Below are 27,334 nucleotides of genomic sequence, written 5' to 3'. Positions count from 1 at the left end.
TGAAAATTTAAGATAGCTACTGGAGATAGGCTAAGAGAGAGCAAGCTGGGAGGTATCTTTGGAGATTAAGTTATCTCCAACAGATTTTATATCTGTATTTTTTTCTCGTGCTACAGTAAATTGAGGGACGGTGACTTTTATTATTCGGCTTCAACAGAATTCGTATCGGATAAATAGCGTTATGGATGAGAGGTGAGCGGCAATATATTTGCGGATAGATACGGGAGCCTCTATTATTATTCATAGCGTATGCAGGTGGGTCTAAAAGTAGGAGAAGAATAATAGAAGGTAAAAAATAAGATAGCTATTGGAGATAAAAAAAAATAATAAATATTATAGTAATATTAGAAGATTCTGTAACAGTATTATAAATAACGAATTTTTAAAACATCCGTTAAAGATGAACTAAGTTAGCCCTTGCCGATACTGCCCACAGGTGTCTCCTAGCAATGCGGGCTGCGGAGGTCGTGGCGGCATTTTTTTCTACATCAGGATGGAGGCGTTGCCGAGGTTCGTCGAGGTGTCGGAGTATCGGAACGAGGAGGAGTGCAGAGTCAAACAACATGGGATAAATGCAAAAAAAACCCCCAAAAGTCACTTGGATTTTGACTTTCCCCCCTAAAAGTTGTTTTGTTGCAAAAAACCCCTCAAATGTTTGATTTTGTTGCAAAAACACCCCCAAAAATTCAAAAAAATTTAAAAAAATCACAAAAAATTCTAAAAAAAACTAGAGACAATTATAAGACCTTTTGTTAAAATTTTTTTCAAAAATAATATCCTTTGCATCATATTTCATGGAGAGTAAGTTTGAAAAAAAAGAAAAACGTGCAACTCATTTATTAATTCGAGTTAAATGCATAGTTAATTATTTACTAATCCAAAAATCATGAAACAAAATTTTTTAGTCTTCTTACATGATCCTCTATCTTGTAAAAATACATGAAATCTTGAAATAGTTATTGTAACGTGCAAGATTGAGTAAATGTGTTGCAGATAGATTAATTCATAACTAATCCATAACACCCCAAAATTAGTGAAACCACTTTTATTAGTTTACTTAAACAATTAATTGTGTAGGAAAAATAATGGTAGACATGAAAAAGTTAAAATAACATGAGTTAATAAATGAGCTGCACATTTTTCTTTTTTTTCCAAACTTCCTCTCCATGAAATATGATGCAAAGGATATTATTTTTGAAAACAAATTTCACAGAAGGTCTTATAATTGTCTCTAGTTTTTTTTAGAATTTTTTTAATGATTTTTTTTATTTTTTTGAATTTTTAGGGGGGTTTTTCAACAAAGTCAAACTTTTGGGGGATTTTTTGCAACAAAACAACTTTTGGGGGGGAAAGTCAAAATCCAAGTGACTTTTGGGGGGGTTTTTGCAGTTTTCCCAAACAACATTGATGGGCTTGATGCAAGCACAGATCCAGCGGAGACATAAATGGAGGAGTCGGCGGCTTCGTCAATGAGGCACTCAGATGGAGTGAGATAAGATCATGAGAGTGCGGCGCCGGCGGCCTCAGCAACCTCATATCCTCGGCTGCAATGGAGCACCAGACAGTGCTTCGCTCCAGTGGAACGTCGGATATACAAATAGCCAAGAGTCCGTCATTTCATTTGATTTGTTCCATAAGTCACTTCCACAAAATATATGAAAATTGGGCCCGAAAGCAATCCACATGCACATGCTTCGTGATGAGCTTCCACGAAGACGACAACCCAAAAAGTCAACGTCAACGCTCTGGAGGCAGATTCTGCCATCGACGTGGCGCTTAGCACCCGTACGTAGGCCGAGGCCCATCCTCTGAGTCTGACCTCGTCAGGGCATCATCTTGGGACGAGACTAGCCTGATGCAACTGCTGAGCCCACGTTAGAGTTAGAGGGCAACTGGAGCAGCAGCGTCTCGACGTTAATGGCGGCCACCGGAAAGCATGCCATTGCCCCTTGAAAAGCAAAAGGCATCGCCACCAACACCACCTCACGTCCATCCCCCTCTTACTGGTATGCTGTCCCCGTGAGCCTCGTGATGCCTGCCTGCAGTAGTAAATGGGCGACCGATCGAGGCAGGAGCAGCAGATACAAACATGGTGAGCCACAGCTCCTCTTAAAAGCTCGATTTTTTTTCTCACAAAAGACATGGAGCTTTCTTTATGCGACACTTGTATCACCCAGAAGAAACTGAACAAGCCAGAGATGCAAAAGTTGCAACTGCGACCATCCTTGATTCATTTCTCCATCAGTATTCTTTGATGGAGAAGGAGATGGAGATGACTCTCTCCTCTCAACCATCATCAGTTCTTAAACAACCAGAAAACAGCAGCACAACTATCAACGTCATGAATGGAATCGAATGTGATTGGGGGAGAGAAGAAAGTTGCAAGCTTGGACACAAGCAAGAATCACGACCAGGCATCGGAACGGAATGGAGTCACCGCCGGTAGCACTGCAGGTGCAGGAAGAACCCGCCGGGAGCCTGCCCCTTCTTCGCCATCTCCTCGTCCATCCACACCCGCCCGCACTCCGCCGCCCCGCGCGCCTTCACCATGAACTGCGCCCCTCCGCCGCCGCCGGAGACGCCGGCGAACAACCAGTCGTGCACATCCCACATCACCTCCACCACCGCGCCGTCCCCGAGCACCGCCGTCCGGTTCCCGCGGAAGTTCCACTTCACCCGCCGCGCCTCCACCACCGTCTTCCCGTCGACGCTGACCGCCACCTCGCCGTCCCTCGACCCCCACTCCACCCCGCGGCACGCCACCGTGACCTCGTGCTCCGCCCCGTCGTCACGGAACCTGCACCGCGTCGTGTGGACCAGCTGCGCCGCGGTGGCGACGGCAGGGGAAGGGAACGGCGCGCGCACCTGCTCGTGCCGGCTCAGCAGCGCGCGCCGAGGCGCGGGGGAGAAGCGTCGCCCGAGCTTACGCGCCGCCTCGCCGCCGCCGAGAAGGAGCGCGACCTCGGCGTCGGCGACGACGGTGAGGTAGTAGTCGTGGGAGGGCTCCGGCCCCGCGGGGTACTTGGCGTCAGCCGTGTCCCAGTGGATGGACACCGCCGTGCCGGCCTCGGTGACGAAGGACCGGGTCCCGCGCTTCTTCTGCAAAAAGTGCTGCACGCTCGTCCGCCGCGGCGTGCCGACCGCCGCCGCTAGCGGCAACGCCCGGGATCCGTCGTCGATGGCGACGGCGAGCCCAGTCGGTCCAGCAACTGCCGGCGCCCCCGCGCCGCCGGCCCCGGTGACGGCCCGCGTCCACGTGACCCTGATTCGAAGCTCCTTGCGCGACGACAGCGCGACTCTGTAGACGCTGGCCGTGGCCGCCTGGAGCGAGCGGTCGAGCGCGGCGCCTGCCCCGCTGCCAGCTGCCCCTGCGGTGAGGGTGACGGCTCCGTCGCCGAAGCAGGAGAAGTCTCGCATTGCCTTGGCCGTTTGTTGGAGCAGCGAAGCGAAGACGACGACAAACTTACTGATGCACCGGAAAACAAGTCAGGAGTAGTTGTTTTGGCGAGCTTGCAAATGGAGATGGGTATATCCTTACCCGCAATGTTAGAACGGTTGGGGCTAACGCATTTAAGGCCTGATTGATGGTGGTTTGACCACATTAAGTAAGCAACCATGAGTGATGTTCATTCTGACATTCTCTATATGCATGCATAGTCTGCACTTGGACATAAATACTGCTGGCTGCGTCAGGCATTTGTCTCTAAGTTCAAACCACCGCATTTGACACGCTAGCTACATAGTACTAGTGTAGCCTTGGAGACCGGAACCGTAACATCCAGATTCTTACACCATCTTTGAGGTAGATTTTCGTTCACTTCGCTTCAGCGTTTTAACGATTCATAATAAGATTCTATCTTTCATAAGAAAAAGTAAAACTAACAAGAATAAAAAAAAACAAAATAAAGAGAATATTATTGAGATGGTCTTATTTGTTTCTTCCCTTGCTCGCAGTTATGAGGCGCGCGTCAACACCGGTCATGGTCAAGCAGCCGCGTTGTCGTTGCACTTGACGCGCCTCGAATTTAATGGACTACTGCTACATTGGACATGCATAGCATAGTACAGTCAGCAGCAACGGTAACAGTGGACGATACTGGACTGGAGTAGTAATCAACAAGAAGAACCGCCCTTGCTCCATCAGCAACAACAAGTGGCTTCCGACCTCCCAGCCAGGGTTAAAAAACCGTCGGTAACCGTTCAAAAATCACTGTTACCGGCCTTCTCGGTTCGATCCGGTTTCAGAAACTGAACGGTAACCGAAATTTAAATTCAAAAAATTCAAAAAAATTCAAAAAAAACTAGACACAATTCTAAGACCTTCTGTGAAAAAAAAATTCAAAATTAATGTCGTTTGCATCATATTCTATAGGAAGAAAGTTTAAAAAAAATGAAAAAAATTGAAGCATGCAGCTCAATTATTAACTCATGTTAAGGAAAAGTGTAACATGCAAACACATATTTTTCTTGTATAAAACGTATTTTAAGAGAATCTTTAAAATTGATTTCACTTTATTTAGAGTTTTATTAAATTCTCTATGATTTTTACAAAGTTCACAAGCATAAAGTGAATATGTTAAGAAACAGCACTGTAATTAACTTTTCATGTCTACTATTATTTTTTCTACGTAAATCATAATATAAATAAGCTAATGAAAGTGGTTTCACTAATTTTTTAGGTGTGATGGGTCAGTTATGAATTAATCTAGTCGCAACATATTTACACAATCATGCATGTTACAATAACTAATTCATGAGTTCATATATTTTTAAAAGATATAGGATCATGTAAGAAGACTAACAAAATTAGTTTCATGATTTTTGGATTAGCAAAGAGTAAACTATGCATTTAACTTGGTTTAACAAATAAAATTTCTCACAGAAAATTTTGAACTTTTTTATGAGTATAAATACTTTTATCATGTAGATAATGTTACAAGGAAGCCAACAAAATTTGTTTCACTTGATTTGAAGCTCAGATGAATTAGTTATTGATTTTACAAGATTGAACCCTTTTTTAGTTTTTTTTGAACTGCGCTGAAATTCGATAAAACCGCTCGATAAATCGAGAAAACCGAGCGGTTACCGACCCAAACCGCTCGGTAACCGATCAAATAAAAAATACGAGAAAATCGCTCGGTAACCAACCCAAACCGCTCGGTAACCGACCAAAACCGAGCGGTTACCGAGAGGGCAAAAACACGATTTTTTCGCAAAAATTCAAAATTTGCTGAATGAATTTTCTCCGAATTTTTAACCGGTAATCGCGGTTACCGCGGTTTTTCGGTTACCGCCGGAGGTCGGTTCCTCCGGTCGGTAACGTGAACCCTGCTCCCAGCTCGAAGAAACATGCATGTTCCTCGAGACCAGCTGCGTGCTTCCATCTGCTGCTCCGACTCCGATCCATATAATTTTGACTGATCGACCACCAGCTGAGCTGAGCTGCATTGATGCACGTTTTACGGATGGAGCTGTTAACTCCTTAATCAAGCAATGATGGAGGCTCTGAAGGTGCGGCGTGAGTGATTTAAGAAGAAGGAGATCGATCGATGACATGGATCGCACAGCAGTCAGCAGGTCGTTGTGCAGGAGAGGACGTACAACACGCATCCCTTGTTGGCTGACCAAGGGCGCTCGCTACTCGCTGCACCGTCCACAGCAGGGCCATCCATCGGTATAATCTCCGACCACACCCGGGGTCCGAGCGCATCTCGTCGCTGCCAACATGGCCACGATCGCAGACCTCCATCGCAACCTCCCACGACCGCGTCGTCGGCACCATCGACGGCGACCACCTCAAGTCTCGCGTCGGCGTACATCTGCCAGCGTCATCAAAGGCCTACCCGCGGCCTACAAGAAGCTCCGTCGTCCGTCGCCTTCTTGGGCGGTGCCAGCGCTCACCGGAGCGCATCGTCCAGGGGAATGGCAAGCGGTTCAACGCGCGACGAAGAAGAAGAGTATCGCTTTGTAATCATTCACGCTAATCTCAACCGCACATATTGGATCCAACAGCTACGAGGTACCCAAGGGTGGTCGGTATTTCATTTACCGACCACACCTGGGCTCAGCCCGGCCGACATCCTCGACGACACCACGCCGCTCGAACCTCCACTGCGAGTTGCAACTGACCCGATTCCGAGCTTTACACTTGCGCCAGCGTGGAGCCGCCCCGCAAGATCATGCATGCTCGCCAATCCGTATGTCTTCCCCTTCAGAAAGACATCCCCGCGCGCGTTCATGCATCCAATGGCTCCGGAGCTGTGCTCGTCGCCGAGTTCGTCGAGGCTGCCGTGTGTTGAGGACCCTTGTTGGCAGCGCCGCGTCAATCCCGAACAGGAGCCGCGCCGGCGTCGTGCTCCTTACCGGCAAGACTATGCTCGCCAAACGCCGTCTCCTCGTCAGGCCACCCCCGCGTTCTTCAGACGGATGTACTCTGATACAGGCTCCCAACATTCAGCTGGCTTCATACGAACATTTCGAATACAGGATTTTAGGAAGTTTAAATGCGGATGCATGCATACCCTTTTCTTTGAAACAAGGCTATACTCTGGGTCGCATGTAATGTAATGTAATCCATATGTTTAGGCGTTTAGCTCAGGGAAGCCAATTAGATCTGCATATTCATTTGTGTTGCCATATTTCTGTTTCATGTTCAGTGAATGTGACAGCTCGTCTCAACAAACATCCCCAACCCCTGCTCCCACTCTGCCTACATCGTGCCGCAACTGCCGCCGAAAAAGCCGCCGCACGATCTTTACCTCGCGCCCCTCTCCGTAACCGCTCCTCCTGTCTATATAATCCAAATCAAACCTCTGATCGGACCTCCTCTCACCACACCACGCCCAAAACTCCAAATCTCATCGAGTTTCCTCCCCCAAAGCGTCTTCACGTCGCCGCCGAACCATCCCTGATGGTCACCGCCGTCGTCGAGTCGTTGGTGACCGCCCCGACGCGAACTTGCCCCTCAAACGGGTTCGTCGTCGTCTCCTCTCCACGTTCCGCCGCTCGCCGTTGAAGGTCGGCCACCGGAGCTCAACTCCGGCAGCTCTCCGACCGAGCGCCGCCGCATTGAGCCCCGCGCTGCTGGTCACATCGACCAGAGGAGGAAGACTCAAGGTGAGCCGTCCGATCTTGCAGCAACGACCACGATTAGATTGCAAAATACCCCTTCGCTAGCCAATTAGATTGCGCTACGTGTCCTCTTTAACCCAGTCAGCTTATGAGAGCCACATCAGCGCCACGTGTCGCTCACGTGTCAGCCATGTTAGTCGAGCCGAGCCGGATAGCGTGATGATGTCACGCTGATGTCATAAATAGGGTTTTCTAATTAAAAATAAACATGTTAATTCTTTTAAATATGTACTTTTGCAATTAGGTCCCTAGGCTTTTATGATTTCACAAAAAAACCCTTGACAGCCCTGTTATTTTACTTTTAGCCCCCTAAACTTTTAATTAATTGCATAGAGGTCCTTGAACTTCATATAAGTCCCTGTAAACTTCTATTTTTACAAATTAGTCTCTGTAATCTTTCAGAAAAACCCCTGTAGAGTAAAACTAGCATAACTTTCTCATACGAGCTCCGTTTTAGGCGATTCTCGCGCTCCCGCGATCGTAGCAGCAAGTACTTTCTGTTAGTAGACTTTTTTTAGCGCCTTGCTTCTGTTTGGTACACTGTTATTAGTGTTTTTTTTTTGCTGTTTGTCGGTAGTTCCTGCGATTAGTCGATGATATTCTGGAACAATTCGAGTGACTTCAAGATCAATATTTCGACAACACTAAGCAGCACTTCAGAGGAGGCAAGTGTCCTTGATCACATTGAGCCTATTATAGAGTAGTGTGTCTTTTACTTTTTAATTGCATGCTTTGTCAATATGAATCACATGTTTATGGTTTATTAGTACTTTTCATATTATCTTTGTCGTCTGTGTTGTAGTTTGGGTGTTGATGTTAGAAGTGCTTAGTTGTGCTGCCAAGTCGGGTGGGATAAATATTAATTGAATTAATGGTCTATGCAACATAAACCGGTTTAGGTAATCTTTTGTAGCAACGTGGATCATATGGATCTAGGCAGGTTGGTTTGGTTGGTATGGCTGCTGTGTGCGCATTATGTGATGTGCAAGTAACTGCTTTAGATTCTAAGGACCGGTTCTTGAAACCTGTAACCCGGCTGAACAGCGCAACCACGAGACTTATATGGGTACGGCCTGGCCAATTAATTAGATGTCCTCCATATTCTGTACGCACTAGTGGACGGTTAAGTGGCACAAGAGGGGGCCTCTGCAGTAGATATAATCCCTGTTAACGGTGAAACCTTAGTGGATGTATATGGATTTGGAGGCTCTTTGTAAAGGCCTTGTAGTGAGACATCGGCTCTACACTCCGAGAGTGTGAAGCAAAACGAGAATCACGACTCGTGGGTAAAGTGTGCAACCTCTGCAGAGAATAAAAATGATCAATTAGTCGTGCTCACGGCTAAGAACGGGCTTGGTCTTCTTCACGATTAGTGGGGAATCTTGGATGGTTGATTTTGGGTAGTCGGGTGGTGGTACCCCGATGAGTTGTTAGCTGGATATGAAATATCTGGTGAGTCTGGTAGTCGGATGAAATTCGATGAGCTATTCCTTTAATATTAGTGTCGTCACGCATAGTAAATAGGACTGCTATATTTTCTTGAGTCCTAAGTTATTTTGGCATAGATACAGTAAACCTGAGTCAAACCTTTCTTGTCTTAAGCCCTCATGTCATGTTTTTTCACACTTGCAGAGTACACTTGCTATTTTCAAAAATAAATGCTGCTCAGTTGGAGAAGATTACACGGAGATCAAGAAAGCTGAAGACTACAAGGAGGACGAAGCGTCTTAGGTTGCGTTGCCCCCAGTCGATTGCCTATGGTGTGCCCTAAAGTTTTTGTTGGAGTTTTTTCGAGTTCTTTCGCTGTTGTTCAAAACTCTGTTATCTACTTCAATAAAATTATTTTTGTTCGATATAAAACTGTATATCACTGATATGCTACCGCATATATGATGAAACTGATATTAACATATATGTGAAATGTACCTGATTGTTATTTTGAAAAATCGGACGTGACAGTGAAAAATGAGAGGGAAACGGCCAACCATTGCCACTGTGTCGATCTGTAGTCTCAACTGAACCTTCTTTCTTCGACCAATGAAGACCGCTGAACATTTCATTTCAGAAATTCACGACGTTGTCCAAAGTGCATCCATGGTGCGTCGCTGTAGCTGTTGACCAACAAGTTTGATTCATGTGCATTTTGGCCTTACCTGTGCTAGCGCTTTACCACTTACTTTTCTCTGCATCTGGTTGTGGCTTGGCTCCCTGTACGTCGTGTGATTGAGCTAAACTCTGTACAATCACTGTATATCTGTCTGTGTAGGGGTAACTACTCCTTGTTGACGTGTATGCATATTCCGGAAGCTAGCTAGGTTCGTTCTTGTGGAAACGAGGGCGATCGATGCAGGAGATCTTAACAGTAGTAGCAATGTCGCCGTCGCTGTCGTGCACCGAGTGTGAACAGATTACTGAGAGGAATCCATCTCCATCCTCCCTGTGTTGTTGGTAGTTTGTGTGGCGTTGCTGCTTCCCCGAGCCCGTTCTGGTCTCTTCTCTTCTTCTTTTGTGCCCACCTGGACGCCTTTCTGACGGATACGGATGAGGAGAACTTGGACTGGAACATGACAACATGCAGGCGCGACTTCGCGAGAACATTATTTAAACCCTTCAGATTGTTCTAGAATTCTGCTATATTAATTACATTTTTTTTTGCGAGGCCGGCATCTCTGAACTTTGAACTTGCCTGCCCAGCGTTCGTTCCGTTCATCACGAGTCCACGGTGAGGAGCGCGCCGCGTCTTCGCCTACCTGGAGGAGGCCAGCCAATGGGCAAGCTCCACAGAGGAAAGCCGCGAGTTGGTTGTTAGTATTAATCACCACTCGAGCCTCCACCACCCACTCCCACTCGTCTCCCTCCCCAATTCCTCCTCCTCTTGTCGTCTCCAATCCCCAGGTCAGGGAGGAAGAGTGAACTGACTAGCCACTAGGTCGATCGATCGGAGCAGGGCTTTGGTGGGAGCCATGGCTTCGGAGAAGCACTTCAAGTACGTCATCCTCGGCGGCGGCGTTGCAGCGGTGTGTGCCCCCTACGTTACGCCTCCCTGATTCACGTTCCTTCCCCCTTTGGATTTTTGTATTGGATTGATCTTCACAAGATCGATGCTTTTGCTTGTACTTGTGGCTCACTTAGATTTACAAGCGATTTCGTGGATCAACCCTTCGAAAAATTGGATTTTTGTGTGCCCGGCGTTATGCGAATAAATTGATGATTTGCCACTGCCCTGCGATTTGCTATAACGTTTCCATCCCGGCCATATTCCATCTAACTCGGCTCTGGATCTCGGGTCACGAATTGCTTGTGCTCAATTTCGTTGTGTAAAATTTGCAGGGTTACGCGGCCCGGGAGTTCGCGAAGCAGGGAGTTAAGCCAGGGGAGCTCGCCATCATCTCCAAGGAGGCTGTATGCTCTCTTCCCCTGAACTATATTCAAGAGCCTTTTTGTTGTTCCAGATTTGCTTTTTGGCCGAGCAAAGGGGTTGAACACTAGAAATTGTTACATTTGATGAAACGCAAGGTAACGCCAAATGTGCTCAACAGATGCAGTTGGTGTAGGCATGGATATATGAGTGAAGGGACTAGACTGGATTATAGCTAGGCATGGCAAATATCCTCATTTGCCTATACTTACGTTTAAGTCACTGAACTCACACTTAGTAGTAGAATTTACAAGCCATGAATAATTTTATCGTAAATTACTGTAACCAACCTTCAGCTGACATAGTGACAGTAATTCTTAGGAACACCTTATTGCTTATCTTCTGATAATTGACTTGGTAATACCTTGCATAAATATAACACAAAACTTTGTATAAGGGAAATTACAGGTGAGGGTGCAAAAACAGTTCTTGTCCTTCTCAAGTCAGTGTTCACATTTTCACGAGCAAGACTGATAGTCTGGCCTCTAAAAGTTCTGTATAACTGTTATTATTCGTCAATGCATAGGCAACACATTTCTTACCAGTTACCGCAATTTGTTTTTTCAGGTGGCTCCTTATGAGCGCCCTGCCCTCAGCAAAGGTTACCTCTTTCCTCAGAGTAAGTTCTTCCAATAACGTTTCTGCCTTTTGATGTCACTGATCTATGCCACCATTTGGGTTCATGCTAAGTTCTTTTGTGTCTTACTGTAAATAGATGCTGCAAGACTCCCAGGATTTTATGTGTGCGTGGGAAGTGGCGGAGAGAAGCTATTGCCTGAATGGTACTCAGAGAAAGGTACAATTCAAATCCCCCAACAGTGTTAGACCATGCTTGAATGCTTTATTTGTGATTGTTGGAGTTGTATCCTGCATTTTACACAGCCCATTTAAACTTAGTTGCTCAGTTGCATGGCCAATCCTTTAAGCAGTACGCTTGATGAACCCTGAAAATTTCCAAGTTAGCTTGTTATGCTATCACCCATACCCAGTTCACTGCTTTGGCCCCATATGACGGTAACCAGTGATGGCGGATAATTACGAACGCTCACGTATCGGATACCGATACTCCTTCAACACTTGTCAGACACCGATACTCCTTCGATACTTGTCAGACAAGTATCTGACATTTTCACGATTTCATAAATAAATAAAATAATTCCGATACTTTGTCGAAACCTCTCCAATTCTTTCCTGACACCTCCAAACCCTAACGTCTCGTTATGCTTAGAAAACCCCACTCTCTACTCATAAAACCCCCTATCCACGCCACTCCCCACCCTTCCTCACAAAGTAGAGGCGTGGTGCTTCCTTGCTATCCCTAGCTAGCATCACCCTATATCATCGCCACCAGCCATCGTCGTCGCCCCTGAAATGGCCAGTTTGCCTCTCTCCCTTTCCTTTTATGTCAATGATCAGCCAACCAGGTAGTCCTATAACCTTTTAAGAAATGTTTTTTTCTCTTTTTATTACACACACGCGCGCATGCATGTATCCCCGTATCAGTATATTTGTAAAAGTGGCGTGTCATCGTATCGCATATCCATATAGACGGTAACTTCACGTGTTTGCCTCCTCACACATTTCTAGTTTATTGAGGGAGCTGATGAGGAAATATTCGTTTTATCATATGAAGTATTAGTATTTTTTTTTGGCTCAATACCATCTTAATCTTAGCTGTGTGGTAACTTAATTTTGTTACTATTGAAACTGGATACCTGAATAAAAAGATATGCTGGCTAGTTAATACGAACTGCACGTCCAGGGTCTATTTGCAATTCAAGAGTATCCAAATGTTTGTTATGAGCATATATATGATTACATCTGTTGGCAGGTATTGAGCTGATCCTCAGCACAGAAATTGTCAAAGCTGATCTTGCCACCAAGAGTCTGACTAGTGCTGCTGCAGCTACCTTTACATATGAGATCTTGCTCATTGCTACTGGCTCCTCAGTATGTTGTGAACTGTCTTTGTTTCCCTTCTCTTTCTTATGAATTTTTGACTATCTGTGGATGATGGCATAAAATGTTGCCCTCAGAAATTATCAAAGTTTATCAACTGAATACTCGTAGCTATTGTTATTTTTACGCCTAATAGACAACACTGTTTCCACTCGCTTTTCAGGTCATAAAGCTCACTGATTTTGGCACACAAGGAGCAGATTCTAACAACATTTTATATCTAAGGGAAATTGATGATGCTGACAAGCTGGTTGCAGCTATCCAAGCAAAGAAGGGTGGGAAGGCAGTGGTTGTTGGAGGAGGTTATATTGGCCTTGAACTTAGTGCAGCACTGAAGATCAATGACTTTGATGTCACTATGGTGTTTCCTGAACCTTGGTGTAGTAAGTGCCATCATTCACATATTGTCACTATTTCTGCTACTTGCTATACGAAAACCGCTTTGCTCATGCGATTAGCACGCAGTTATGTTGTGAAATAAGTTTGTAATGGAAAAGTTCTCGACACAACAAAGTAACACCGCTATGTATCTTGTAGTGCCCCGTCTCTTCACTGCCGATATTGCGGCATTCTACGAGGCTTACTATACAAACAAAGGGGTAAAGATTGTGAAGGGTACACTAGCTGTTGGTTTTGATGCTAATGCAAATGGTGATGTATGTACAATTTCAAAATCCTAATTCGGTTGTATATTTCTAATTGTACATGCAAATGTTTACTTGTGTTACTTTGTTTCCTGCTTACAGGTCACTGCAGTTAAGCTAAAGGATGGCAGTGTGCTTGAAGCTGATATTGTTGTTGTTGGTGTTGGAGGCAGACCATTGACTACTCTCTTCAAAGGTCAAGTTGCCGAGGAGAAAGGTGGAATCAAGGTTAGCTTGCTTCTAATTTGCCTTTTAACTTAGAGAATATCACCAAAGAAGGTCCTCTGGTTGTTTCAATTAAAAAAACGTATTTGATGATGCAATTGTGTGTTTCCTTGTTTAAAACAGCAGTTGCGCATGTGCTGTTCCATAGTGCAAGCAACTGTGTTTACCTCATTTTCTCCATCTTGGTTGCACTCCTTGAGTTCCTTTTCTTTTTGAGAAGATTGAGCTTGTTTTTGTTTAGACCATAATATCTGACATGCCTAAAAATTTCACGCAGACTGATGCTTTCTTTGAAACAAGTGTCCCTGGAGTATATGCCATTGGCGATGTGGCCACCTTCCCTTTGAAGATGTACAATGAGTTGAGGAGAGTGGAACATGTTGACCATGCTAGGAAGTCTGCAGAGCAGGCTGTAAAGGTGAGGCCATCCCACTTCTTCATCTCCGACCTAGTGTTCCTATACTATAGCAGTTTTCAGGACTCAGAGAACTAATGCTGCATAGTGCACACATGAATGCTGCCCTATTTTCAGATTTCATACCAGCTTGGTACAATTCAGCTCTTTACATTTCTCTCCACGCCAGCCAGTAATGTTTGGAAATATCAAAACATGCAATAATAATGTGAAATTAATCGGAATTGTGTGAAACTGTAACCTGAAGTAGAATGCGTGGTCACCTGGACCTGGAGTGGAATTCGATTAGTGTCATTCCTAAAATGGCTCACTTGGAGTGAAATGGCTGAATGTAGAGTTCCAAACTAAACTAGTGCGATTCTTTAAACCCAGACTTGTGTACGGTTTTGATTACCAACAGCAATGCTTGGTTAACTTTGTTTTCGTCCGTTCGGCATCTGAATTGCTTTGGACATTGGATCTTCTTTCAGGCAATCAAGGGCAAAGAGTCCGGCGAGTCAGTTCCGGAGTACGACTACCTGCCATACTTCTACTCCCGATCATTCGATCTGGCCTGGCAATTCTATGGCGACAACGTGGGCGAAACCATCCTGTTTGGCGACAGCGACCCCACCTCGGCCAAGCCCAAGTTTGGATCGTACTGGATTAAGGACGGCAAGGTCTTGGGTACCTTCCTCGAAGGCGGGTCACCGGATGAGAACAAGGCCATTGCCAAGGTTGCGAAAGCTCAGCCGCCGGTTGCCAACATAGAGGAGCTCAAGAAGGAGGGCCTCCAGTTCGCCAACAAGATCTGAGACACTTTCTGTTTCATGTGCATCTCGCGTCATTTAGGTTCTTCTTGTGTTCACGGTCGCATTGTTCTACAGATACTGCCATATAGTTGACTACGTAACATTCGGTTTCTGATTGTGATGTCTGTACCACACACACTTGCTGTACCACTTGATATTTGAATAAAGCTTTAGTAGTATTTCTGGCCAGAAGGTGCCTCAGGGTTCGATTACAGTTTTTGTACAGCTAGCTTCTTTCTCCAGGAGGGACATCGCCGCACATGCTCTACTCTGCGTTTGATTTGCTCCCCGTCTCCATGGCTGCAGCGCTCTGTCACGCCTCGGCAATCTTTGGCACCTCCGTCCGTGTCGCCTCACTCTTCCCGGGAAAGCCAATCCAGTTGGATCCAAGAAGGTAACTTCTTCTGATGTAACGACGATTGCTACTTGATATATTATATGTTACATATAATTACATATATGTTTAATACATATGTATGCCTAATATATTTGCAATATGCCATATACATATATATGGTTTGGTATCCATATGTACCGTATGCCACATTATTATGTTACCATATTTATATGCATATTACACATATTATGCATATTACACATATTGACTAATAGCATATTGCATATGACATATATACATATTGATATAGTGGTATACATATGGTATATAACCCATATTAGTTAACACACATTGTGTGAGCTAACTACAATAGCATACATATCATATAATATAGTTATCATAATACATACAATAATATTAGTATATATTGGTATTCATATTGGGTGTATACTAACAATATATAGTATATATAATACATATGTAGATGGCAATTTATAATCTTAACTCCTCCCGTGGTAACGCGCGGGGTGCCATCTAGTTTTATTAAACGCTCAGAAATAAAACATGTATAAGATTACAAAGCCTAAGAAAGGCATGCCAAGAACAGGCTGAGAGAAAGCTAGGGATTGAAAATAAAATTAAGCTGTTGGGAAAACGAAACGCAGAGTGTTATTAATTCTATGCATCTGCAAGTGCACAATATCTATAAAGTATGAGTGCCAAAGGTGAAAAGATGGATTTGCCTATTGAAATATCTTTACATTCCTTTCCTTCCAGATTTCTCATATTGCAATGGCAAAGACTTTCATAAAGAACTAGTGGTGAAAGTCTTGCACACCTTTGCGAACCATATCGAAGAAATTAGCGTCAAGGTTCCACATAATTACAAGAGAAGATCAACACCTGACACCGAAGGAGCATGCAAAGAAGAAATGGAAGGCCATCTCTTCCACATTGATATTACAGAGAACACAGTTATAATCATTATCTTGGATTCGTTGCCTTTTCCTCTTAAGCAGATTACGAGTACTGATTCTATCTTTGAACAGAAGCTAGATGAAAATCTTGATTTTTTATGAGCACTTTGATTTCCATATCCAAATGAAAGGAGCCGGCGGAGAAATGGATTTGAATGGGAGCTCATAGTATCTGCATGAAGAATACATATCATTTCCCCAACAAATAGGTGCAAATATCCCTTCGAGTGCTCTGATTTTGAATGTTGTTTATTTTTTATTGCAAAATTTGTAATTCTTGGAAAGCCTATGTGGAGAGCGGAGTATGAAAGTTTATGAGGGGTACCGTTTTCCCTGTACGCTATGATGAATGTATTTTTATTTCTGGCAAATAAGTAAAGATAAGGGAGGTTCTCCTTGAGATAATTACTATTCCGCATATCATGCCTGAGTAAGATGGTGGAACCATCCCTAGGCAACCTGAAGCAATTTCTTTAAAATGATCAATGAAGCTCATGGTATCTTTCTACTAGAAAGAATTTTTATCCTTGAAGATATGAGGAATGGGATCATTACAATAGTGAGTAGTCCAAATCATATATAGCGTTTGCATAGTTATAAAAAAAACTCGACTTAAGAGATGAGACATCTCGAAGGAGAATTAAGATGAAGAAAAAGCTTTAAAAACTGGCTACAACTCGTACACTATCGTTGAGCGATCGTGTCACGACTACAATGAACATATAATAAAAGGTTTTTTTTGCAAGAACCAAAATTTAAACCCTAATTGTTAACCTCACACTTAGGTTTTAGCGCCGTGCTATTCGCACATTCTCTCTTTCACAGCTATATATTTAGATAGCTCGAGCTTTGTTACTCTCGCGTCCTGGCAGGCAACGTAATGGCTGTGGGCACCAGCTGCCTTGTTTCTTCTACTAGGCCAGCGCCGAAGACGAGCTCTGGGCGGCGGCGGCGGCTGGCACCGCAGTGCGCGGCCGTGGTGGACGGGAAGAAGACGACGGTGAGGAGCAAGGCGGGGGACGTGCTGGAGGTGTGCCGGGTGGTGAACGGCATGTGGCAGGTGAGCGGCTCGTCGTGGGGCCGCGCGGAGCCGGCGGCGGCCGTGGACGCCATGCTCCGGTACGCGGACGGCGGCCTCACCACGTTCGACATGGCTGACATATGTAAGGCCCCGCGTCTCCCGCTGTGGATGAGGCTCCATCCGGTCCTTGTAGCTCCACTCCCTTCACGTTCCTTTTTTGCACATTGACATCATACCGGAAAAACCTTTTTGTTTGGTCTTTTTGGCAATGCAACCACTTCGTTCATTTCGTCTTTTGATTAATTTCTCACATTTTGATCAATCAAATATGACACTCGTGGAACAGTCTCTTGGTGTAGTGGTGGTGATACGATTTTATCTATATGTTTTAAATTCTGGTGTCCATAGTTTATACAGGTATGAGTGCTTTTAATAATATTATCTGTAGATGTGTGTATATATATATATATATATAATTGTAATGTACATAGTGTGTTTGTGTCATCTTGTAGTAAAAAAAATATAAAGTTTATGCAAAATTTCATGGAACCACTAAAGTAAAGCCCAAACCAAGGCCCAATAGGCAATAACGCCCTCCTTATCTCTTCTCCGCCTCTGGCGCGCGCTCGCCCACAAGACCCATGTCGTCCTTCGCAGCGCGCGCCCTCTCGCCGGCGCCGCCTCCCCTCCCTCGCCGCCTGAGGCCCGCGAGGTGCTCGGGCGGCACCGCGGCGGCGGCGGAGACGGCCACCGCGGGGCCAGCGAGGGTGACGACCGTCAGCAACAGCGGGGACTCCCTGCCGATATGCCGCGTGCTCAACGGCATGTGGCAGACTAGCGGTGGGTGGGGCCGCATCGACCGTGACGCCGCCGTAGACGCCATGCTCGCCTACGCCGACGCCGGCCTCTCCACCTTCGACATGGCCGACCACTGTACTGCTGCCTCCGTTACCTTACCTATCTCTCTTTGTGCTTTCTGCTCGGCATTTGCACGAACACCTAGTGTGCTTGTGTTTGCTCTCTTGTCTCTCTTGTTAAATTCTAGCATATGTAATGCTATTTACATTTGTTGATGGCGCTTGGGTGTTGCTTGCTGATGAACAAGCTCTGGACATAGTTGAAACTGTTCACCTCAAATGGAGAAATTATATTGTTTGAAGCAGCCAAGCAGGAGCCGCTATAGTGTGTTCATAGGTCATGGTTCTCTACTGCTTTGAGTTGCAATCAACAAATGTTAAAGTATTGACTCTCATTAGACTGAATCATGGTCTTTATCCAAAAATATAATCAACGAGCCCCAAAAATTTCAATTTGACAAAACTGACATATAATTGCTATCCTGGCAGATGGGCCAGCAGAGGATTTGTATGGCATTTTCAATTAGTGTTTGTTTGAATTAGTGTTTGTTTGAGTAGGCTGAATCATGGTTTTTATCCAAAAATATAATCAACGAGCCCTAAAAATTTCAATTTGACAAAACTGACATATAATTGCTATCCTGGCAGATGGGCCAGCAGAGGATTTGTATGGCATTTTCATCAATAGAGTTAGGCGGGAGCGCCCACCTGAGTTGCTGGAAGAAATCAAGGGGTGAGTGAGCGGTTTGTAATGATCTCTATTCCACTTAGATGCATCCTAGCTATTTTCTTCTGCCTTCACTTGATCCTGACTTATCTGTACAGGCTTACAAAGTGGGTACCACCTCCGGTTAAGATGACAAGAAGCTATGTTGAGGATAATATCAACAGATCTAGGAAGAGGATGGATGTTGCTGCCTTGGACATGTTGCAGTTCCACTGGTATGTTTGTGCGCCTTTGCTCATAAGTTATCATAATATTTAGGTGCCATTTGGTGAGCATGTCATGTTCAATGATCAATAGAAACTATTGCTGGCATTTGGAAATGGGTCTGTTAATAATCGATAATGGACTTATTTGCAAGTGACTTTATAGCACAGTTTTAGTATATTTTCCCAGTCAATTTTGCGGTGATCTGTCATCCAGAAATGATCATCCATAAAAGTGTGCTGTAATCTGGTATAGAGTTGTGCTTTTGCCATTGCTATTAGTTGTTCTGCATGAGAGGTCAATTTGAAGGACCTTAGGAAGTAGTGTTGAGTGCTGAAAGTTCAGAATTTTTTGTGAGGTACATGTGCTCATTTGGCACTACAAGGAGATGCCACTTTGTTTTAAACCTGTGGTACCTGATGCTGTCGGTACTCCTTGAGGGATGAAGGGACATTTTATAATTTTTATAATATAACTACTGGTCTGCTGCAACAACTGGTAATTTTTCTGACCTTATATCCTAAAATAGGTGGGATTACTCAAATCCTGGATATCTGGACGCACTAAAGCACATCACAGACCTGAAGGAGGAAGGTGATATTCTATTTCTAAACTTATATCAGATAGTAGCACTTATCTTCTACACTCTCATGACTTTTCAATATTAATGAATTCTTACATCATGCCTTTTTGTTTTGAAAAATTATGAAGGCAAGATAAAGACTGTAGCTCTGACAAACTTCGATACAGACAGACTGCAGATAATTCTAGAAAATGGAATCCCAGTTGTCAGCAACCAGGTATATTTGTCCATAGCTCTATGTGGCGGATTTCCCTTTTGTCTATTATTATGTGGCCCTCAGATAAATGAGAAATGTTGCGTTTGTCAGGTTCAACATTCTATTGTTGATATGCGCCCACAGCAAAGAATTGCAGAGCTTTGCCAGCTTACTGGAGTTAAACTTATAACGTCTGCTCCCTCCCTCCCTCCCTCTCTGCCTCCCTCTCTGCCTCCCTCTCTAAGTAGAACATATTTTAAACCCATTATCCCTTGATGCAGGTATGGCACAGTTATGGGTGGTCTTTTGACTGAGAAGTTTCTTGACACCAATGTATCAATACCTTTTGCTGGACCTCCTCTAAATACCCCATCCTTGCAGAAATATAAGAGGGTGAGCACCTTGTATTGCTATGGTCGAACTTTTAGCCTGCTTTCCTGTTCGTGCGATTCTCATTCTTGAGGCTGTGACAGATGGTCGATGCTTGGGGTGGCTGGAGTTTATTCCAGGCTTTGCTTCAGACTTTAAAGAAGGTGTCCTTGAAACATGGCGTCTCTATCGCAACTGTTGCTGTGAGATACATACTGAATCAGGTATCGTCTTTTCCATCTTCACCAAGTTGGCTTCAAGATTTTTTATTTCTTTATCCATAGTTTTTTATAACATTTTTTATCCATAGTATTGCCACAGTTTGTAATTTTTGTCATTTTGACTTTTTTTGTGGGGGCGGGAACAGACATCAGTTGCAGGTTCGATGGTGGGTGTGAGGCTGGGACTCGCTGAACACATTAAAGACACCAATGCCGTATTCTCACTTGAATTGGATGAAGAGGACATGAACAGCATCACCGAAGTATCAAAGAAGGGCAGAAATTTGATGGATATTATCGGCGATTGCGGCGACGAATATAGAGCTTAGTTGTTCAGGGTGTTGCTGCGCTCCTACACTATAGATCGAAATTTTGGCTATATTGCGCTTAGTCTAGTAGCTAAGCGCAGAGTCGAGGCAAAGGCAACCCTATACCTAGATTATCTTATCATCAAGGGCTAGCGTGTAACCTCCACAGAGGAAGCCACAATTTGTAAAAACTGTAAATATACAACGATACAGGTGAGGTGCCTGGTGTGGTAATTCGTCCATAGCCCTGTTTTAGCGAGTACTGACTAGACCTATACCATTAGCCGAAGAAATCGGATGATACCTGGACTAATCATCTGCTTTATGATTTATTTTTGGGACGACTGCCAGATAAAGTGCAGTCGACATGGTCCAATCATGTGATGAATGGCGACATGTGCTGTAGCTTTGTGTGCACTCACGCCGAAACCACTGAGAGACCTGATCGTGAAGGCCTGTCAAATCACACAAGTATTTAATTGGCAAAGTTGCGTACGACTAATCTTCAACGCTACCTTTGAGCACATATACATGTTCCGCTGGGTATCAATCAAGCTTGTTACGCCACAGCTTAAACTATTTTTTAGCAAATCTTAAAGTAGGAGATAAATATGTTTTTCAGGCGGATCTTAAATACCGGGTCGCGAGGATTTTCTTTTACGGGAAATGTTAAATTGGCGGTCGCCGAATATGGCGGGGTTTTTTTTAAAAAAAAAGGAAAACTAGCATCTAATTCACGAAAATTTGACAAAATCAGAAAGCCTGTTCGAAGCCGTACACGTGTCCTGGTCCATCGAATCAACCATCCTTAAAAAAGACCCTGCCGTGGGAACAGAAAAAAAGGAAAAGGAGGGGAGGAATTGAGTCCACCACCACCACCGGCAGCGGCAGGCAAGGCTCGCCGTGGCCGCAACTCGGCTCGGGAATCCAATCCCCCACTCCCCTCCCCTCCCCTCCCCGCCGCGCTGGACTTATAAATAGATTCTTCCCCGTCTCGATCCCCGCCGGCTCGGGTCGGATTCAACTCACCTACCCACCACTTCCAATCCCAACTCTGCCTACTTCCTACGCCACTGTCACCACCGCTCCCTCCCCTTGTCATGGCGGCCGCGGCGCTCAGGGAGCAGCTCAACGCGCTCCTCGCCTCCATGTTCGCCTCGGTGAGTTTCACTACTCCACGCTCCCGTGCTGGTGTTCGGATTGGGGGTTCTGGAGGCCAAGGGTTTTGCGAATTTTGCCTTCTTTTCTGCGGCTTCAGGGTTTGGTGGACGAGCAGTTCCAGCAGCTGCAGATGCTGCAGGACGACGGCGGCACGCCGGGCTTCGTCGCCGAGGTCGTCACCCTCTTCTGCGATGACGCCGACAGGATCATCGCTGAGCTTGCCGCCCTGCTGTACGCCTCGCTGCTTGCTATGATTATTATTCATGATGATTGCAACTGCTCTCTCGTATGCGCTAGTATGGAATACCGATTGATTTGGTCCGGTCTGGGGTTTGAAATGTGTGCAGGGAGCAGCCCATCGTGGACTTCGATAAGGTGGACGCCTACGTGCATCAGCTCAAGGGAAGCAGCGCCAGGTGATCACCCCGTTTCTGATCTCGGCTTTGTTTTCTGTACGCTATTCAGGTGCGCCCACGCGGTGCGAGGTGTTAGGTTTGTGCGACTGGGCATGCCATGCATGAGTACCTAGATGTCAAGACGAGCAGTTTGTATCGTTTCTGCTGTCATTTAACAATGGCTAGGAGAAGGGTAGAGCTGTATGCAACGTTTTGTGCAACGGAATTACGAACATTCCTGCAAAGTGCCAATTTTCGGGCTTGGCTGATGACAGCAAATTTGCCACCTTGCAAACAGCTCTAGTACTACTGTTTTGCTATAGTAAGCTACTGGAATAGTTGTTTTACAAAATAATTTGTGGCGGAGACAATACAATGTCTCAAATATCGTTTGCTTGTCATGGAATGATTTCGGTTTTTGTTGCCTTTTGGGTGTTAGAAGCCACGTGGAACGCTTAACTTTTGATGTAGAAGGGTTCCGTTGTCTATTTGCTTCTTGTTATGATAAATGGAAAAATTAACATCATCATGTTGCCGTATCCTATATAGACCATGATTATGACCCCAGCATGTGTGTCAACATTCTGAAGAGTTGAATGTTGACTTATTGGGGTTAAAACTTCTGTTTTGTTGTTCAATGTTGGCTTCTGAAGCAGGGTGCGATAGATTTGGTGCTGCTTAAAATCCTTGTAATCGAATCAGTTTGATGAAGCTTATCTGATTGTTTTTTGTTTTCTTGTTTCAGTGTTGGTGCTCAGAAAGTGAAGTTTACTTGCATGCAGTTCCGTCAGTTATGCCAGGATAAAAACAGAGACGGGTCAGTACTCAATAACTTATGAATAGATGTGGTGCCATGATTAGGCCCCATTCTCTGTGTTGTTTCAATTTTAATGCATCTGCCTGAGCCTGCCAGCTGACCCTGTCTTGCATGCTACTACATTTAGCTTATGTCATCTGTCTAGTACCTGTGAGAACTTATATGCGTGATCACTCCTTTTGCGATAGCAAGATTGGTTGCACTTGGTTCATTATGTGAACATGCCAGTTCTTGCTTATTTTCATGTAATTTTGTTGATTCTAGTTTTCTGATATATACATTGACTAAATTTTCTGACAAGTTTTTTTTTATCAAGTTAGGATTGCAATTTCTTATTCTTTTCATTTCAACTATCTTAAGCTCCGCAACTTTTTGTGAATATTGTGTCTCCATAATTTCAGGTGCATTATGGCGTTGGCTGTTGTGAGAAATGAGTTCTATGATCTGCGCAACAAGTTCCAGACTATGCTTCAGGTAGTACCTTAAGTGCTTACCCTGGCTTTTACGTACAATTTTTTTTTACTAATGGATAGCTACCGTATTAAAAAATAGACTGTATGTTGTATATGGTAGCAAGAATAAACCCATTCCTGTTTCTTATTAAAGTTTGTCTAGAAGAATTGTTTGGTTTCTGAAGCAATTGCTTCTGGCTTTTGGAGGTCTCTTTAACCTTTACGTGGCTGGTGAAATGTTTCTGTATTCATTCCCTGTTCATGCTGTCATGCTTAGATAAATATATGGGATAACACCAAGCAGCCAAATGTGTTCTTTTTCCCAGCTACAATCGAACTTCTGCAAGTATCTCAATAACACAACAACAACCAACTTTGCACATGTTTGATTTGCAAAATTATGTATATTCATGCCCACGGGCAAAGCTGAGCACCACAACGCTCTTGTTGTTGCGTGCTTTCTCTTCATTATTGACCTTTTTTCACCTTTTGATGAATTGATGCAGCTTGAGCAGCAAATCCAGGCTCAGCAATAATAGAAGGAAAAGGAGCATAGATGCATGTGACCTCACATGATACTGTATCTTTGAAGATTTAGACCATGTTCGATGGGTTCCCAACTTGGAATGTGTGGAAAGTCACTGACATGAGATGTCATGCTCAAACTTTGGCTCACAGACCTGTAATTGTTAGCGACAAAAAACGATTGTCTAGCGTTTTGTCTCTAATAGTTTACCTCTTGGTGTTTGATGGGCTGTCACGTGGCAGCCATCATATATATACATATATATATATATATATATACATATATATATATATATACATATACATATATACATATACATATATATATATATACATATACATATATATATATACATATACATATACATATATACATATACATATATATATATACATATACATATATATATATACATATATATATATATATACATATACATATATATATATACATATATATACACACATACACATACACATATACACATACGTACACATATACATACATACACATACACATATACATATATATATATATATGTATGTATGTGTATATATATATGTATACTAAATTATGAGTTATAACTTGTTATTCGCACTACGTACATCCACTAGTTACAACCTGAAACAATATGAGTTACAGCTTGTTAGGTAGAGCAGTTTCAATTTCATGTCCAGAAATGTATAATTGCAACATGAGAAGTTAATACCATGAGTGTCGGTGAATCAGGAACCAGGGGTCCACGAATCCCGAGGCTAGACCAGCAATCCGTCATGTGGCGCCATCCTGCGGGGTCACCTTCGCGAGGTAAAAAAGACTAAGTTCCGGGAGAGGGCGCTCGGGGCCACAGTCAGTGGCCCCCGAGTACCCAGGTCCGGGACACGTTACTGCCGGCGGGTATTTAAAGCAGCCGGCAGCACGGATAAAGACAAGTTGAAAGCAAGGCAATCTCTGAAGAAGTGAATATCTCTCGGCAAGCTCTGCACGGTTGAAGCAGTTAAGGAAGTAGAGGAGATCGAGAAGGCCAAGAGCACCCAAAGTCAATAGATACACACAGACCGAAGAACAAGTAGCCCCAGGCTCTAGGATAGACAGACATTCTTGTAACCAGCAACATTCTCGAGGGACATTCTCAGGGTATTTATAGTATCCATACAGGAGTAGGGTGTTACGTCTCCGTGCGGCCCGAACCTGTCTAAACCCCCAGTGCATTTACTTCATTCTGCACTAGATCATTCCACCCCGCCTGCCATCACATTTATATCCATTTATTTCTCTGGCAAACATATTCAGATCATCCCTCGACCGAATATCTAAAAAGGGGTCCCTCAGGATCTCTGCGACAGGAGTTAACCCTCCGACAGCGAGTTACAACTTGTTATTCGCACTGCGCACATCCCTCAGTTACAACTTGAAACACTGTGAGTTACAACTTGTTAGATAGATCAGTTACAACTTTATGTCCATAAATATATAATTAAAACACGAGAAGCTGACATTGTGAGTTACAACTTATAGGGTGTGCGCAGACATGAACTATAGTGAGCATACTTGCAGAATATACATACAGTATATATATACATATTAGTTTGTACTCCGGAAGTATATACTCCCTACTATGATATATCACATAAATAAATTAGATATACTCTTTTATCACTATGAGTATACTTATATACTCATTCTAAGATACTTCGATGTGAACTACATGAAAAAATTGAAAAAAAATCAATCAATTTTAATAAATTTTGATAATACCTTTATAATTATACATAAAATATAATATACTAAAAAATATTTGCAAACCACCTTACAAAATGTACACATTATTTAGATAATCTTATATACTTATATGCTCTATGTACATACCATTTATCGCATGAGATACTCCTATGTTATAAGATACATATATGGAAGTACATGCTCTCGTTAATATCAAACATGCTTCTTTATATATATATATACACATACATATACAATCAGGATGCATCACGTAATATATAAATTTTTTTCAAGATTGAGAACTCATTGTATATGTATATATACATATATATACTAAATAAGGCCTATATAATGAGAACGTATGGCCTCTATGGAGGCATGCCGCTTCTACTATTTGTCAATTTACATGGCATCAGAGCCTCTCCGCTATCATTGCCAGCTGGTCGTGCCGCCGGCAAGCTTTAGTCTGGTGCTCCGCTGGGCGGTGGCTGCTGCCGAATTAATCGGCGGTGGTGGGCGGTGAACGCTCTCCTGTGGCTGACAGAACTCTGCTGTGTATGTTGTGATTTTTATCGTAGTTTCGTTGGCTGGAAACTCCTTTTAGGCTCGAGCCACCATGCATTCGGACACCATGCAGACACGTCTCGGCTTATTGATACTTCTGTTCCTGTGATTTGAACTTGGCAATATTTATTGGGTATACACCGATATTGTATGCGCGTTACAGAACTATCGATAAGCCGGTACGTGTCTGCCCAATAAATATTCATACCATCTAGTATATCCAATAAATATTCGTACCATCTAATATATCCAATAAATATTCGTACCATTATAGTGGATCAGCACTTCAGCAGAGTCCCTTCCCAGCTGCTCACCGCGACGTCGGTCAAACACCCTCTTCTTCTGCGACTGTGACGCCTAAGTCCTTTCACTTTCCTCCACCTACCTCCTTAAATTCCCCTCCGACCACTAGGCACTAGCTAGACTTAAATTTATTTATTTATTTTACTATTCAAATTCGGGTTACTATTTATTATTAAGAGAACGACAAATAAAATTTATCGTTAGCGTGAGCCGGTGTAAGATATAATATTAACTCGTCTACTTATTGCGTAAAATTTTATATTAAAAATTACTATTTAGATACTATTTGGTACTATTTAATATTGTTTGCACACCATATAAAAAATAAAAACTTAATTTAATATTATTAAACATTATTTTGAACATTAAAAATAATGATAAAATATTTAATATTGAAAGTTAACTTTCTTGATTCAGTAGTATTTAGTGATGCTATTCAGGATCTTTACAGGTTGACAAAACCAATAATTCAGTCGGTTGCATAATAATCGTAAAAATCTTACTCGATACTCACCATTCTTATTGTTAGCTTATTTCAGAAGTAGCAAATTTTTTCTGGATATCTCTAGTTATGAATATATGTAATAATTTTTTATCATTTTTGCAGGTAATTCCACCAAAAAAAAACACTTCTCTATGGACACAAGTTCTCATTTCCCTATTATAGCTATACCAGATACATAAATTAACTGAGAACGACCAGAGAGATTTCTCCTATAGAGTACATGGCATAAAAACTCATCTCATATAAGCAAACTATAAGATTAAGGGATTTTTAAAGATAACACTACTTCATTTCTATAAGTATAACTTACAAATGTTTTCTCTTTCGAAAACTCCAAAAGCTTACTTACGCACGGATGATTACTTTATAGAAATGGTAGCACAATTTCCTCCTTCAGTATAGCCTATTTTACAAATCACTCCTTTCCCGGCTTATTGATTAATACTGCTTTAACGCGCACATAAGTATTGCTGAAAAGAAGATATGCATAAGAGCGAGCATAAACT

General features: G+C 43.3%; 4 protein-coding genes across 5 annotated transcripts; 3 read left to right on the top strand and 1 right to left on the bottom strand.

Annotated features, from left to right (window-relative positions):
* Positions 1 to 1,594: 1,594 nt before the first annotated feature.
* Positions 1,595 to 3,562, bottom strand: LOC133901877 (uncharacterized). Its single transcript, XM_062343413.1, has one exon. The coding sequence runs from the start codon at positions 3,415 to 3,417 to the stop codon at positions 2,434 to 2,436; it is 984 nt and encodes a 327-aa protein (XP_062199397.1). The 5' UTR covers positions 3,418 to 3,562; the 3' UTR covers positions 1,595 to 2,433.
* Positions 3,563 to 9,771: 6,209 nt separating this feature from the next.
* Positions 9,772 to 14,775, top strand: LOC133901335 (monodehydroascorbate reductase 3, cytosolic). The gene is made up of 10 exons (XM_062342666.1): positions 9,772 to 10,148; positions 10,462 to 10,533; positions 11,117 to 11,168; positions 11,265 to 11,345; positions 12,381 to 12,499; positions 12,672 to 12,891; positions 13,046 to 13,164; positions 13,255 to 13,380; positions 13,655 to 13,795; positions 14,263 to 14,775. Exons 1-10 carry the CDS (start codon positions 10,095 to 10,097, stop codon positions 14,584 to 14,586), a joined length of 1,308 nt encoding a protein of 435 aa, XP_062198650.1. The 5' UTR covers positions 9,772 to 10,094; the 3' UTR covers positions 14,587 to 14,775.
* Positions 14,776 to 16,712: 1,937 nt separating this feature from the next.
* LOC133901555 (flagellar radial spoke protein 5-like) lies at positions 16,713 to 20,625 on the top strand. Of its 2 annotated transcripts, none has more exons than XM_062342900.1 (9): positions 16,713 to 17,060; positions 18,424 to 18,508; positions 18,601 to 18,717; positions 19,236 to 19,300; positions 19,418 to 19,506; positions 19,597 to 19,676; positions 19,767 to 19,878; positions 19,959 to 20,078; positions 20,222 to 20,625. In XM_062342900.1, the coding sequence occupies exons 1-9, from the start codon at positions 16,778 to 16,780 to the stop codon at positions 20,402 to 20,404; spliced, it is 1,134 nt and encodes a 377-aa protein (XP_062198884.1). In that variant the 5' UTR covers positions 16,713 to 16,777; the 3' UTR covers positions 20,405 to 20,625. The 2 variants fall into 2 exon arrangements, with proteins under 2 accessions (XP_062198884.1, XP_062198883.1); XM_062342899.1 differs by lacking the exon at positions 16,713 to 17,060 and adding an exon at positions 17,482 to 17,851.
* Positions 20,626 to 21,176: 551 nt separating this feature from the next.
* On the top strand, positions 21,177 to 24,004 carry LOC133901556 (histidine-containing phosphotransfer protein 2). Its single transcript, XM_062342901.1, has 6 exons — positions 21,177 to 21,543; positions 21,642 to 21,775; positions 21,892 to 21,960; positions 22,685 to 22,756; positions 23,158 to 23,230; positions 23,715 to 24,004. The coding sequence occupies exons 1-6, from the start codon at positions 21,484 to 21,486 to the stop codon at positions 23,742 to 23,744; spliced, it is 438 nt and encodes a 145-aa protein (XP_062198885.1). The 5' UTR covers positions 21,177 to 21,483; the 3' UTR covers positions 23,745 to 24,004.
* The last annotated feature ends 3,330 nt before the right edge of the window (positions 24,005 to 27,334 follow it).

The sequence above is a fragment of the Phragmites australis genome, chromosome 20 (genome assembly GCF_958298935.1).
Source record: "Phragmites australis chromosome 20, lpPhrAust1.1, whole genome shotgun sequence".
Classification (NCBI taxonomy): domain Eukaryota; kingdom Viridiplantae; phylum Streptophyta; class Magnoliopsida; order Poales; family Poaceae; genus Phragmites; species Phragmites australis.
This window is presented reverse-complemented; position numbering and strand designations above follow the sequence as displayed.

Bases quoted from the DNA above. Each gene is read 5' to 3' on its own strand.
- LOC133901877 (XM_062343413.1), bottom strand. From the start codon at position 3,417: ATGCGAGACTTCTCCTGCTTCGGCGACGGAGCCGTCACCCTCACCGCA.
- LOC133901335 (XM_062342666.1), top strand. From the start codon at position 10,095: ATGGCTTCGGAGAAGCACTTCAAGTACGTCATCCTCGGCGGCGGCGTT. The intron at 10,534-11,116 runs GTATGCTCTCTT...TTGTTTTTTCAG, and splicing joins CCATCATCTCCAAGGAGGCT to GTGGCTCCTTATGAGCGCCC. The intron at 12,500-12,671 runs GTATGTTGTGAA...CTCGCTTTTCAG, and splicing joins TCATTGCTACTGGCTCCTCA to GTCATAAAGCTCACTGATTT.
- LOC133901555 (XM_062342899.1), top strand. From the start codon at position 17,560: ATGTCGTCCTTCGCAGCGCGCGCCCTCTCGCCGGCGCCGCCTCCCCTC. The intron at 18,509-18,600 runs GTGAGTGAGCGG...TTATCTGTACAG, and splicing joins TTGCTGGAAGAAATCAAGGG to GCTTACAAAGTGGGTACCAC. The intron at 19,301-19,417 runs GTGATATTCTAT...AAAATTATGAAG, and splicing joins CACAGACCTGAAGGAGGAAG to GCAAGATAAAGACTGTAGCT.
- LOC133901556 (XM_062342901.1), top strand. From the start codon at position 21,484: ATGGCGGCCGCGGCGCTCAGGGAGCAGCTCAACGCGCTCCTCGCCTCC. The intron at 21,776-21,891 runs GTACGCCTCGCT...AAATGTGTGCAG, and splicing joins GCTGAGCTTGCCGCCCTGCT to GGAGCAGCCCATCGTGGACT. The intron at 23,231-23,714 runs GTAGTACCTTAA...GAATTGATGCAG, and splicing joins AGTTCCAGACTATGCTTCAG to CTTGAGCAGCAAATCCAGGC.